Source organism: Calidris pugnax, unplaced genomic scaffold (genome assembly GCF_001431845.1).
Source record: "Calidris pugnax isolate Ruff unplaced genomic scaffold, ASM143184v1 scaffold17, whole genome shotgun sequence".
Lineage (NCBI taxonomy): Eukaryota > Metazoa > Chordata > Aves > Charadriiformes > Scolopacidae > Calidris > Calidris pugnax.
This window is the reverse complement of record NW_015090794.1, coordinates 3,642,029-3,655,906: the sequence shown is the minus strand read 5'-3', so window position 1 is coordinate 3,655,906 and position 13,878 is coordinate 3,642,029. Positions and strand designations below refer to the sequence as shown.

Sequence of the window (13,878 nt, the reverse complement as noted above, 5' to 3'; positions counted from 1 at the left end):
CAGAGCCATTACCTTCAAACACCCAACCTGTGGAAGTCAGCCACTGTTGGGTACCCACTCTGTTGGGTAACGCAGATGCGGAGAGTCTGGAGCAACAGCCCCAAGGTTACAGAGGTTTGTTCTCTTTTTGGCACGGCAACGCTCATTGTCGTCTTGTGCAAGCTGACAACACAGGCAGAAACAAAAGTTTCCAGAAATGTATTTCAAAGCACCTCATTTTCAATAGCAGCAGAGCCGAGGTTCTGAGAACATGCTGCAAAGCTTCCTACCCCGGTACACGTCTCCTGAGTATTCAGGTCAACGGAGGGACTGCTGCTAGGGGAAAAAAAAATAAATCCTTATAGGTATATAACAAGGGAGAATTTAATTCTGCTCCAAGGTTGAGAAGCAAGCCATTTGTCATGCAGCATTTGATGACAGTACTTGTCCACAACCCAGACAAGCATTCGCTTCCCGTACAGCAGAGCGACAGCAGCAAACAAAGGAATTCAAACTCCCAACTGTTTGGCACCGAGACAGATATTCATACAGTTTCAGAGAAGGAAGAAATTCGAACTACATTTTGAAGTTATTTTAGAAAAATTCTCCACACGGGCTTAAGTACTCAACCAAAATGCAAATCATCATCATGGTTTCCTAAGCAAATGAACTATTGTTACATTTTTTTCCAGTCCAGCAGCATCTTGCTCTGAAGATCTAATAGCAGCCCTACTGAGCAGCAGCTAATTAAAGCCTTTCCTCCTGCCAAAACCCCAGATTCAGAGTCTCTAAATGACCCAGTAAGTGAGACTTTTTCCACCTCAGAAGCTCTAGGAGACTCTAGGTCAGAAGCTCTGCTCTCACCACTGCCGTGGCTGTACATCTGCCATGCCCTACCCACCGATGGGCAGAAGTAACATGGACAGATACCCAGCTCCTCTCCTTGCTGCTCCTCACCACGTGGTGCAAGAGCATGGGTTCAAAGACCCCTCTCCAACCAGCATCCCACCTCCTGCACTGTTTCCTACAAGGCTCCACAGTCCCCAGCACCACCAGTCCTGCTCCCCAGGCTGGCAGGCATCCTTCAGCCCATCCCATGCATGGTGGCACAGAGCAGCTCCAGGCAGGAGTTGCTCCAGGAGAGACCTGGAGGCAACCCCAGGAGACCTGACTGATGGTGAAGCAAGAATTTTGCTGTTTCAACACAATTTCTCTTCCAGCAGGCAGCTGCCATGGCACAGGGCTCCCCCCTCCAACTGGGAGGAGATGGCATCAAGGAGGTGATGTGATGGTAGAAGGCTTCTGGGACGGAGACCCGCTGGCCTCCCAAGTGGATGGCTTGCAGGACAGCCTGCCAGGCTATGAGCATGTAGATAGGGATGTCCAAGGCAGGGAAACCCCCCAGAAGCAAACTCCAAAATCAGCTTCTCAGTTGCCATGAAGGTCACTTTGCTTTACCCAGGAGAACAGCTCGCTGCTGTTACAGACCTACAAGCCTCATTTCCAGAAGAGCCTGGCCCTGAGGCACCTCTCCATCAAAGACAAACGAGTAAGACAAATTTGGAAGTTAATGGACTGAGCTATTGGAGACGGTCCTTAGATGCATGATTACACAAATGTGAATTAGCTCAGTTTCACAGCCATTCCTGGGGCAGAAAGCAGCAGAATCTCCTGTGGCAGGATGGGAGGGTGGGAGGCAGGCAGCAGAGGTGTCCTGCTCAGCCCTTCTCTCCCCTTACATATAAAGGCATCCCCTCTTGGCAGCTCTACCATCTTCAGAAACTTTCTCCACTGGCAATTACAGCTATTGCACGAAAGGGCACATTGTTCTGACCAGTTCCCCCCCAAAAAGCAAGTTGTTCCATCAACCTCTTCAGAAACCAAGCAAACCCGGAGAATTTTAGTTTCTCCCTCAAAGGTTGTTTTCCCAAAGCAGCCTGTAAGGCAGCAAAAACCAAAGCCTGTAGCAAAGCCAACCCCCATCACGACAACATAGCAAAGGTTGCTCCACAGCAAAGACGGTGTCAAGCTCTGGAGAGTCTATAAATAACCCGTTTGGGGGATTATTTCAAGCTGGGCATAAATCTTCCATCAGTACGGGAAAGATGACCATATATCAACTCATCCTGAGTGATAGCGACTGCTGGGGTTGGGGGGGCTCCAGCACAGGGATGACTTCTGCTGCTTGGTGGGGAAGATGGATCTGTCTCAGAGACCAGGGAAATGGTTTACAGCATTTTTATTGCTTAGGTAATCTATCTTCTCTTGGCTACTCCATGTTATTGGTGAACTATGGAGTATCTCCAAATATTTTTTCCTGCAGCAAGCTAAAGTTGAACTATTTAGTGTAATGAATGCAAAGAAAGAAAAAAAACCTGAAAACAAATTACTCAGCCTCTTGGGGTAGGCACAATATTAACAATCTTGACAAGCACCATCATTTTGCTTACAAGGCAAGTGCTAACGGTCCCCGCCAAGTAACACACCGAGATGTGATGATCTCTGAATCAGCCTCTCTCCAAACCATTGCGCTGATAAAGGCAACAGATCTGGAGACATGGTAAATAATGACTTTGCACTGCGTCAGGAGCTAATCCACTCAGTGATGCAAATTAAATTCGTGGGCCACTTCCCCCTCACTCCAGCTTCTTAGTGATATTATAAAACAGTCTTCGTACTGACTCCTGACTTCATAGCGATGTCACCAAGCAAAGTTGCCTTGAGCCATTCAGGAGAACCAAGACGACTTTCACTCCTCTTCACAACCTCACTTTCTCATTCTTCTGCTATAATTGGAAATCACAAAAATGCATTTGTTCATGTGCTAAGAGTGTCAACTACTAAATGTGCTTGCTGTTCAGACCGTCAGAATAAAGGTATTTAGCTGTTCTCTCCAAAGGTGAAGCTATTACTGTTGCATCATTTCACATGGCAACAGAAGACGGGGAGGAATCTACCAGCATGATCAGCTAAAAGGCACCGGCGTCACAGCATGAGGAAGAAGAGGAGCGGCTGAAGGCTGAGATTTAGGCATCACAATCTTTTTTAGCTTCCCTGCTGCTGACTAAATACCAAGTGTAGGAAGACCAGATCAGAACTGCGGGAGACTGAAGTTTTTAAACACGACCCCCAACCGACAGCAGAGGCAGAGCCACCCCAAGCAGCCAGATATTGCCATTGCCCAACTCACCCTGCCCTCCATACCCGTCCCCACCAAAGCTGCCTGTGACAGCGACTACATGCCCTGCTTCAGCCCCACTGCTCCCAAGACCTCCTTGCAGAGCCACTAATTAGTCCCCCATTTCCCCAGCCACCCCCAAAAAAATTCACCTGTTGTGGTTTTTTTTTTTCTCCTTCTTGGAGCTAGAAGCGTTTTCTTGCCCAGAAGATTGCTCTGGGGAACAAGGACTTCTACCCGAAGAGGAAAGTTCACAGTAGACTGACCCTCTGGAGAAACACAGACTAAACTGGATGCAAAAGAGCCAATTTAAGGGTACCATAACGAGTCTCAGGTTAGCAAGTCCAGCAACTCGCATGTACTGGAGCCTGTTAATATTGGGTCTTTTGGCAGGCGTTGCCTGTCCAGCCAGGATTAGCAGTGAGTATATTCTGCTTGTCATATTTAAACAAGATGTACAAACCTGGCACAAAAGCAAGACCAAATATGGAAGCAAATTATTTAAACCACCAAGATGCACCTCAAATGCATTAGATATTCAGCAATCGATGCACATCAGCTGGGGCAGGAAGATTTGTGCTCCTGCTCTACACAAGTTAAATTCTGAAAGCAAGAGGCTGAGGAGGTTACAGGTGTTCACCCCAAACCCTTACTGATGCAAGCACCATGCTAGAACTGGGCTGTTATCTTTTTGCACGATGGGGAGAGCAGGACAGCTATAAAACAGCCGAGGAACTCTGCCCAAATCCCTCAAAAGCAAACAGCTTGAGCAGAGCTGCAGTTATGCCCCGGGGTCAACTATGAGCCACGAAGAGTTGGCCGGCCAACACGCCGGTTCCTGCCCGTGCCCACCATCCCCACCACCCAGCAGAGGGTCCCCCCCTTCTCAGCTGAGACACGCCAGCCCATAGACGCTGTGCAGGCAACTCGGCCGCGCCGGAGAAGCGGTAAGGGAGAGGAAAAAAAAAGAATCCCATCTTCATCTAAACAGCATTTATCAGCACCTAACAGCAGAGCAGCGATTGCCACAGCCCAGGTCTGCCCAGCCTTGGACAGCTTCCAGAGAGAGCGAGCGAGCCAGCTCGGTAAACAAGAAGAGAAAGTAACTGCCTTCCAGTAACCTCTTCGCAGGAAGATGACGCCGAGCCCTATCCCGAGCCTGCACCGGGCGTGAGGGCTGCAGGGGAACCGTCCTGAAGCCATCTGCGTGCTGCAGACCAGCAGACAATGCCCGTGGCCACCAGCAGATGCTGAGCTGAAGGGCCATGGCAGCACGCAGGGATGCTGCGGGAGCAGAGCTGTCGTGTCTCAGGAAAGGCATTTCCTTTTACAGGGAACTGGGATCAGCCATGGGAAGCCATGGTGAGGTCTGTCTTACTGCATGAAGTGTGACCCTGCAAGGACTGCTCCTGCTTCCTCCCCTATCAATGAACAGTTAAATAATCCTGAACAGGAGAAAGGAAAAAAAAAAAAAAAAAGACTGCTGCTTGCAAGTTACTGTTTTAATTATACAGAATTCAGGTGGCCTACTCGTAAGAACATCTTAATTTATTTTATTTTTCCAGTGAAGGCTGGTCCAAGAACGTCACTGATAAATCACTCGCAGCCTATATGAAGGTAATCAGAACAGAGAGCACAGTGGTGCTAACACAAAACAGCCACAGGCCGTGGAGATGTCTTTCCCCTCGAGGCACAGCCCACCATCAGTCCCTGCAGCTGCAGCACACCAGGGCTGTGCACCCATCCCAGTATGGCACAGCACAGGGCACCCCCAATTCCTGCTGCTCCCAGAGGAAGGCAAGGTTTTGCTCAACCCCCTTCTCCTCATGAGCTACAAACCCAAAGAAGTATTTCTAAGCTGGATCAGGAGGTGATGGCTTCCAGCCTTCTCCGTGCACAGCACTGTGGCTGACCAGGACTGGACACGGAAAAGCTGAAGAAGTGAGCTCTGAACAGGAGCCCTTCACAGAATGGAGAGCACAGTGGTGCTAACACAAAACAGCCATGGGCCGTGGAGATGTCCTTCTCCTTGAGGCACAGCCCACCATCAGTCCCTGCAGCTGCAGCACACCAGGGCTGTGCACCCATGCCAGTATGGCACAGCACAGGGCACCCCCAATTCCTGCTGCTCCCAGAGGAAGGCAAGGTTTTGCTCAACCCCCTTCTCCTCATGAGCTACAAACCCAAAGAAGTATTTCTAAGCTGGATCAGGAGGTGATGGCTTCCAGCCTTCTCCGTGCACAGCACTGTGGCTGACCAGGACTGGACACGGAAAAGCTGAAGAAGTGAGCTCTGAACAGGAGCCCTTCACAGAATGGCAGGGGGTTGGAAGGGACCTCTGGAGAGCATCTAGTCCGACCCTCCTGCCTCCACTGGAAAAATGCAGGTTGCACAGGAACGCATCCAGGCAGGTTTTGAATATCTCCACACCCTCTCTGGGCAGCCTGTTCTAGTGCTCTGTCACCCTCAAAGTAAGGAAGTTTTTCCTTGTGTTGAGACGGAATTTCCTGTGTTCCAGTTTGTGCCCATTGCCCCTTGTCCTGTTGCTGGGCACCACCGAAAAGAGCCTGGCCCCCTTCTCTTGATGCCCGCCCTTTAGATATTGCTAAGATCCCCTCTCAGTCTTCTCTTCTCCAGGCTAAACAGACCCAGGTCTCTCAGCCTTTCCTCATAAGAGAGATACTGCAGTTCCTTCATCATCTTTGTAGCCTCCGCTGGACTCTCTCCAGCAGTTCCCTGTCCTTCTTGAACTGGGGAACTTCGTTCTGGGGAACCCAGTACTCCAGATGTGGCCTCAGCAGGGTGGAGTAGAGGGGAAGGATGATCTCCCTCAACCTGCTGGCCACGCTCTTTTTAATGCCACTGGCCTTCAGCATTTTCAGTAGAGCCTGGGCCACGTGCAGCAGGAGGAGAAGGAGCCAGACAGTGAGCACTGGGGGTCCACCATAGTCAAAGCCGTTTGCTTCCCTGCAGCACTAAGCTCCTTGGGATGGGATACAGCCATCCCTTGGAAGAGACCTCACAGGAATCCCTGTCACCCCAGCAAAGCGAGCCAAGTGCTCGTGCTTCTGCTCTTGCGCAGCATCAGGAGCAGCTCCTGGCTGGGAACGCTGCCTTCCCGGGAAGGGTTACAGCCAGCACAGCTACTTATGGGAATTGCTTCTGCTTAATAAGAAGCATTTGGCTGCTACCGAGCACCACACAACTGGAGCTTTCTTCTCATCTCCCCCACCCCTCCTGTGGCTTTTGTGGAAAAACTGACTTTTTGGTGACAGCTGCTTCAGGCTGGCAGGGCAGGGCCAACCGGGGTCAAGTCTCTCCCGGTGAGACTCTCTTCTCTGCTGGGGCAATAGCTCCTGAGCTTGGGAAGCACCCCCTGACGGGGCTGAAAAGCTTCAAGTAGATTTTCATCTCCATCCACTGGGTCACTGGAAGACTACAGCATTCACTATGTCCATTCTCCATCTCTGCTGGCACTACAGCCCCTCTGCCTTGAGGGGCTCCTGGCCAAGGCAGAGTGGTCACCAACACCGCCCCAGCCCTGGCTGGCTGGATTTTTGGATGGAGAAGGCAGCCCTGAGCTGATGTACCTGCCTCCAGAGGAGACAAACCCTCCACAGCTCAGCTCAGAGCAGGGCAAGCAGCAGCCCAGAGCAGCCCTTTTCCCAGGAAACATGCAACCCATGGGATAACCCTCATTTCCAGATGCCCTGGCCCCATGTCTCTGCTTAGGTACAAGATTCCAGCACAAAGCCTCACTCCGGGGAGTCCTTGCAGGGATCCCGCTCCGAGGAGCACAGTGGCTCTTGCTTCAGTAAGTGTTTCTGCCAAAACTCGAGGTACAGATATGGGAGGAACAAACTCTCTGCTGTGCTTTGTTTTCTACAGCATCATTTGAAAAGCCTGGAGGGTCTGCAGAGCACTCTCCTGTCCCTCCTCCCCTTGCCCAGCTCTCAGGGACAGGGTGCACATCAGCCATCAGCACAGTGAAGGGCATTCATGCCAACACCACATAGGTGACACCAAAACATGGCAATGGAAGCCCAAGGCTGCATCCAGGATCACCACACAGGGACTCCTTTTCTACTTTGGTTTTTATTGCCTTTTTCAAAGGGCTTGCTCTTATCAACCTGTCTTGAGTCGCAGCCCTTGAAGGACGCGAAGAACACGTTGCCCAGAAGACCTGCAGTTACTCCTCTCCTACAGGGAGCTTGTTACTCACCTTTTCTAAATGGCTCTAATTTACGGACTTTCAGAGTAATGATTCACGAAGCCACGCTGGAGGAATTAATGGCACAGCACTGCGAACGCCCTCCACCGTGCTGTCCTTCATGCTGGAGCCTTACCACATGTGGTCGGACCCTGGCAGGTCCGGAGCTGTGTTTGTGTTAACGTGCAGCACTAATCCCCTGCACAGCCAGCTTCTGCAGGAAAAATCCACCCAAACATTTCTCCTGGGCAAAATCCCATCCCACCCACCATTATAAGCGTCCCTTCCTGCTACCACACACATTCGATTCAGACCAGGGGATGGCACTTTAACGTTCCCCTTCCGATTGTACACTTTATAATGACGTGCTCTGAGCAGTTCTCTGCCCAGAACTAAATTATGGGCACAGCTAGAAGTTAATTTGTTAGTCACTGCGATCATGTAACTTATTTGCTGATAAATCCAAAGGGGACTGGATGGCATTGACGAGCAGCTCAAGCTTTTTTAGATTTTTGCCTTTTCAAATGCAGCCAGAAGAATGGGGAGCTGTGTTTGCTGGTTGGGAGGGCAGCAAAGCCCATCAAAAGGGCTTGTGCAACTCCTCTAGCTTGAGTTTTTAGATAAAAGCCCATCAGTTAACAGAATTCACAGCAAGTTTTGAGAGGAGATTCAACCCCCACCTCCTGTTCTACATCAGATATCATGGTCTTGTTCTGTTTTGCAGCCCCAGCGTCTTGCTGAGACAGGTAAGCGTCCGCCCACAACTTACTGCTAGTGCAAGGATGTCCTACACACCCCTCCAGGAGCCCGTGTGCTGCAGGAATCCGTAGGATCACGTGTGCGTGAGCTAGCAGACGTACAGAAATGCCTGTACTGTTTGCTGAGAAGTCTCCTTAGAGACAGCCCAGGCATTAAATTCCCTTGGAAGACTCAATACCCACAGAATAATCATGGCAGAGGCTCGTATACCGGGGTGGTTTAAACTCAGCAGGGGTGGTTTAAGCTCAGCAGACAGACACCAGCTAGACGTGATGCAAACCCTCCTACCACCCCCCAAGGCACCCAAAACCCAAGACCCTCTGCCCAGCTTCCTGTTGCTGACCCTGGTCAGTGACAGATGCCCTGGGAAAGAAACAGCCCACCCCATGATCAACATCTAAGATCATTTTAGGATGACGGGTATCTGGGGAGATAAGAAAGAAAAATCTACCGTGCTCACTGCAAAGGGGGAGGGAAGAGAGAAACCACTTCCACTGAGAAACTCTAACGAACTGTTCTACGCTGTAAGGGGACACTAACGGGGCTTCACATATCAAGTGATCCCTGCTGAACCCGATAGCACAGCCCCTGCGCAGCAAGAGCCTTCTGCACCTCCAGATTTCCTTCCAAAATAGATCTCCCCTTCCCTAGCTGCTCTTCCCAGCTGCGGGAATCTAGAGCAGGAAAGAGAAGGATCCAGGGAAACCAGCTCAGGCTACAGCCTTTGAAAGAGACTTGATCCTTTTGGACCAAAACATGAAGGGGCAACATCTTCCCATTTTTCCCCCCCCGTCAACTCTGTTTTTATTCACAGTTCTGCAGAACCACAGACCATCTGGTGCAGCGCAGGGGGACCAGACCCACTTCCCCTTTCTATTTCCACCTGCTCCACCAGCGGCCACAGGACCTGGCTCCCACCACCCCAGGATCCACCATCGAGGGTTGTATTACCACGGCAAGGCATGCAATAAAATAAAAAAAAAACCCTCCAAAATTATGTTTCCAATTTCTGCAGCATTATATAATTAGCATCGTTTGTGTTGCAAAAGTAATTGCAGTAACATTTTTAATTAGTCTATTTGAACACTAACATTTCTCCAGCGTGCATAATGTGTTGACATGAAATTACTAGGTTTGAGGCAACTCCGAATGATTGGAGTTTGTTTTGCTTTTGTTTCCCTGCTTGCTTTAATACAGTCAATAAGAGCGCGCACTGAACGCCGGCGCGAAGTTCATGGCGACAACCCAAAACCCCGCAGCAGCAGCAGCATCACCACGAGCTGCAGCGAAGCCCAGAGCTGTTATGGGTTTCACTTCCGTCTGGAGGGCAGCGAAGAGGTGGGGGAAGGAAGGGTGGGTTTTGAAGGCAGACAGCGAGAGAGAGAAATGATCTCTTGAAAGGTAAGACCCGTCTGACATTTTCCAGCCGCTTCGTTTGGGTACCAAAGGTTGAACCACAAAAGCGCGAAGCCAAAGGAGAGCACAGGATTGGGAGGATGGGAGGGAAGGAAATCTGGAAGAAGGAATTATGTTTGGTATTAAGTTTGGAAAAAGATTAAATCTGAAGAGTATCTTTCCTTACTGAGTCATAAGCAAGGATAAAAAGCAAACATTTTCTCCAGAAAAGTTACTGCATGAGATCTAAGCATCCGTTACCAAACGATGCTTCTTTTTTTTTCCCCTTCTCTTCTTAAGGAATCAACATTCTTCTTTCCAAGATCTTTTCTACTTACTCTGTACACATGAAAGCAGTAACAGATGCAGGTTATTTTTTGCTCTGAAGTGAGAATCACGTTACATGGCTCTTCACCTCTACATGAGCACCTCTTCCCTCTGCCCCTCCCAAGCCCAGAGCCCAGCCCAGCAATGGAGACTCCAGGTTAAACAAACCCAGCTCTCAGCAAGGTTCCCCCCTCACCAAACCTCCAATGCAGCTGGTACTCTGGTCTGCGGAGGGACCAAGAACCACTGGGACATCAGGAGAAAGAAACCCCACGGATGGCAAGGAGGAAACACGAGCAGAAAAGATGAAGAGAAAGCTGCCAGTTCCCAGAAGCGGCATATTCCGAGAACGAGACCAAGAATTTCACTCTTGAGAGCTTTCAAACCAGTTCCCTTTCCTTCACCATCCTCAAAACACTTCTTAAGCTGGGAGAACCGAGACAGCAAAGCCATCGGCTGTAACTCAGCTACGCATTGCTCCCTCACCACGAGAGCCCGCAGATAACGAGATGCTGCTCTCTCCCTCCTCATGTATTCCCTGGTAATGGTATCGGACAGATGGAAACCCAGGAAGGGGAGAACACGTACACCCCTTTCTCTTTGTTATTTATGAGTTCACACGAGAGCTCACATACCTTCCAGCTATAACAGATCATTATAACAGAGTCAGAAAGCCCCCTCTGTACCGCGGGCTGACACCCAGCCAGTGCACAACCAGCTTCCCCCAGGAAGAGTTTGTCTTTCTGGCAGCTCCAGGCACGTCCACAGCACTTCAGTTTTCCAATACCCACAATATATTGGTATTTTTTTGTTCACCTGCAAGAACCAGCCCTGTTCCTCAGGGCCACCTGCGCACAGACCTCCTGCTGCCCAGCACCCAAATGCTTCCTGGCTCTGAAGAAAGATATTAGCCCAGGAAGTCTTAAGATGCATACAAAGATAAAGTGGAGATTGTACTCAAGGATAAGAAGCAGATTAGCAAGCAATTAAGCAGCATTTGTGGTATCCATTAGTATTTCAAGCTACAAAGAGTCAATTTCTACTAACTTCCTGCCAAAAGTCACAAGTAATGAGCTAATTAACAATCTAATTATTGCAAATGCCCTAGAAAGAAACGAGGGCACAGGTGAAAACCTACTTAAAGCAAGCACGGGAGTAGGAAACAGCTCAGGAACGAGACTGGCATGTGCCTTAGCTCCATTTCCAGCCATCCCACTGAAGAACAGGATAAAATAGTTGGAGAAGTTGTTAAAGTTGAATTAAAGCTGCATTTAATAAACAGAGAGCTAAACACTACAATCAAAGCTTCCTGGAAACCTTGTAGAGCTGAAGAAAAAGAGCCCTTAAACAAAAGCTAGCCCTCAGGGCTTTTCCTTCCACGTAAATCCGACTTATTTACCAAGTTCAACATCAGCCGCAGCACAACGTGTGGGGCACAAACCCAAAGCCTGGAGTGCTTCTCGCTAACAAGAGTGGTACCCAGCATGACCTGGCACCGCAACGGCTCCGGTGCAAGGGCTCAACCCACTCTGGGAGCAGGAGCATCCCGCGGTGCCAGCCCTGGCACTCCGAGCCCTCCCTGCCAGAGCCGTGATTTCAAAGCAGATGGCAGGCGGTACCGACTTCTAGCTCGTGCTTGACTTTCCGACCTGGAAGAGCTCTGCATGGAGACATGGCGTGCCTTCCACCGTGGGGCATCAACCGCACGATGCTTTCACTGTAATGAGGATGCCGCCCACGGTCTACCTCACTAATGAGAGCACTTTCACCCAGGGACCTCGGGATGTCGCAGAAGGGGACACATGCGAAAAATCCACATAAAATCAGTGATTTTAGAAAGGCATTTGGGGTAAAGATTGGTCTGTTCGACACACCGCAGTCTGCAAAATTTCCTGTTGCAATACAGTAATGCGGTTTTCATGACTGTAATACCAGAATAACCTGGAAAGTGATTTCTTAAGGCAGAAAGGTATGTTATGGACCAGTCACGCACCTTTGGAGATGTCACCGAGCACAGCGTGCTACTGAGCAATCCTACTGGTGTTACTGCAGCCTCATAAAGGCTCCTGCTCCAAGAACCACAGCACAGAACTGGGCTGTTTAACTGGTTAGTGGAGGGTGTCCCCACTCGGAGGCCAATTGCTGTGCATTAGCGAGGCTGAGACCACCTTCATGGGTCCCATTTACTGACCACGCACCAAGGGGTGATTTAATACTGGTTAAAAACATTTAAGGATAAAGCTTGAAACAAGTGCACAATTACAGGTTTGGACAGTAGCTCCTACCGGCTGGAAGAGAGACTTGAAAAGGCTCAAATGATCAGAGTGAGTGCTATAGGTAGAACTCAGCAAAGCACTAGAAATGATGCAGGAAAAAGAAAAACTTTGCCCCACCAGCAGACGAGCCCCACAAGCTTTTTCCAACACACTTCAAATTTCAGGGGCATCATGTTTGCACAAATACGGCTGGCACGACGCTGCCTGCACCACAAGGACAGTTGGAGAATTAACGGCTGGGTAAACCTGGGAAGACCCACAGTCAGAGACAGAAGCTGCACAACACTCCTCTGAGTAACGTGACTTAACTGCCCATGTATGAAACCTCAGGTACCGGGGGAAGCTGTGACCTTGAGTAACACCACTGGGACATGTTTTAGTCCCCACATCTGCTTTCTGCTGCTTGCCAACACCAGCCCAGGCCTCTAGGTTGGGGGGCTGGGAGGCAGCAGGGAAGCTGCTTTTTGTATTTTAAGGTTTTAGTCCTCAGGCAAGTGCTGAGGATGAGTAGCAACACCACTTAGGTTGGGCTAGATTTACACCACTTGTACCAGCGACTGCAGAGATGCTCCTGAGAGCATCCAAGAGAAAATCCTCCTGCCCGAAAGCACCCCAGCTGGCAGGCAGAGCCGCCCTCCGAGACTCAGACCCACCGCAGCACCTCGAGTTTTGATTCTGTGCCACCCTGTAACCCAGCGGGGGCTGTTTTCTCCTTCAGATACAACCCAGGCTGCCAAAGCAAGAGATACTGGAGCTACACAGTGGTTTTATTCTCGTGCAAAATACCTCAGCTTGGGATTCAGCCACCAAAATGAAACCCTGCCCAAATTATTCGTAAGAGCAAAATTCCCCTGCCAGCAACTGCAAGCACCAGCCCTGTTTGAATCCCAAGCCCAGACCTTAACCTCACACAGGTGTGACCCACACCATCGTGGCCAGGATTAGCCAGGCTAAATAGGAGCATCTGCAACCTGCAGTTAGGGTAGCTAAAGGAGCACCAAGCAACCAGATAAAGCCCAGTCAATTCATCCTAATTTCCTGAGGGGCCATCGTAAATCCCTGATGAATCCCTCCAGAATCCCAGCATTATCAGACCAAAGAATTCCGGTTGTAGTAACCCAGAAGCTACTACATATTTTGTTATAAAGCCTCATTTTTTTTTCCCCAGCAACACAACTGAGCCATTCAAGTTCTTCCAGACTGCATAGTTACAGCCCCGGACTGCCACCAAGCCAGCGCGCAGCCTGTTTGCCATTAAAACACATGTTTTCGTGTTAAGTACATTAAAAACAATAAACTTCCCTCTGCCTTTTTTTTCGGGGGGATTTATCTGAAGCCTTGGGCGTTTATCTCTGCTACCGAAACCCGACCGGCTTAAAGCACCGACCAGTTGCTCAGTTGATTAAAAATATGACTAAGCTGCTTCCCCGGCCTGGGCACGGCCGTTCCCGGGGGGATGCTGCCCGCCAGCCCCAGCACCGATGCTCCGCGGCCGGTCCCGGGGATGGGAGACGGTCCCTGCCCCCCCAACCCCCCCCTCCCCGACCCTCTCCCTCCCCCCGGCAGTGCCACACTCACCTTGACACTGGAAGCCCTGCTTGCCGAAGCCCCTGCGGGAGAGAGAGGCGGCGTGAGACACCGGCACCGGCCCCGGCACCGCAGCGCAACGACCCTGCCCGGCGCCGCCGGCGGGAAGGGGCGGGGGCCCGGGGGCAGCTGGCACCGGGGAGATGCTGAGGGGGGGCCGGGCAGGG

The 13,878-nt window shown here is 50.5% G+C and overlaps 1 protein-coding gene across 1 annotated transcript in view; it reads right to left on the bottom strand.

Moving 5' to 3' along the window:
* Positions 1-13,878, bottom strand: part of PRKCB (protein kinase C, beta) — a 130,712-nt gene that overhangs the window by 116,400 nt on the left and 434 nt on the right. The window contains exon 2 of the mRNA XM_014936185.1: positions 13,703-13,796. Coding sequence (XP_014791671.1) covers positions 13,703-13,796 — 94 coding nt within the window. The remainder of the gene's footprint in view (positions 1-13,702; positions 13,797-13,878) is intronic.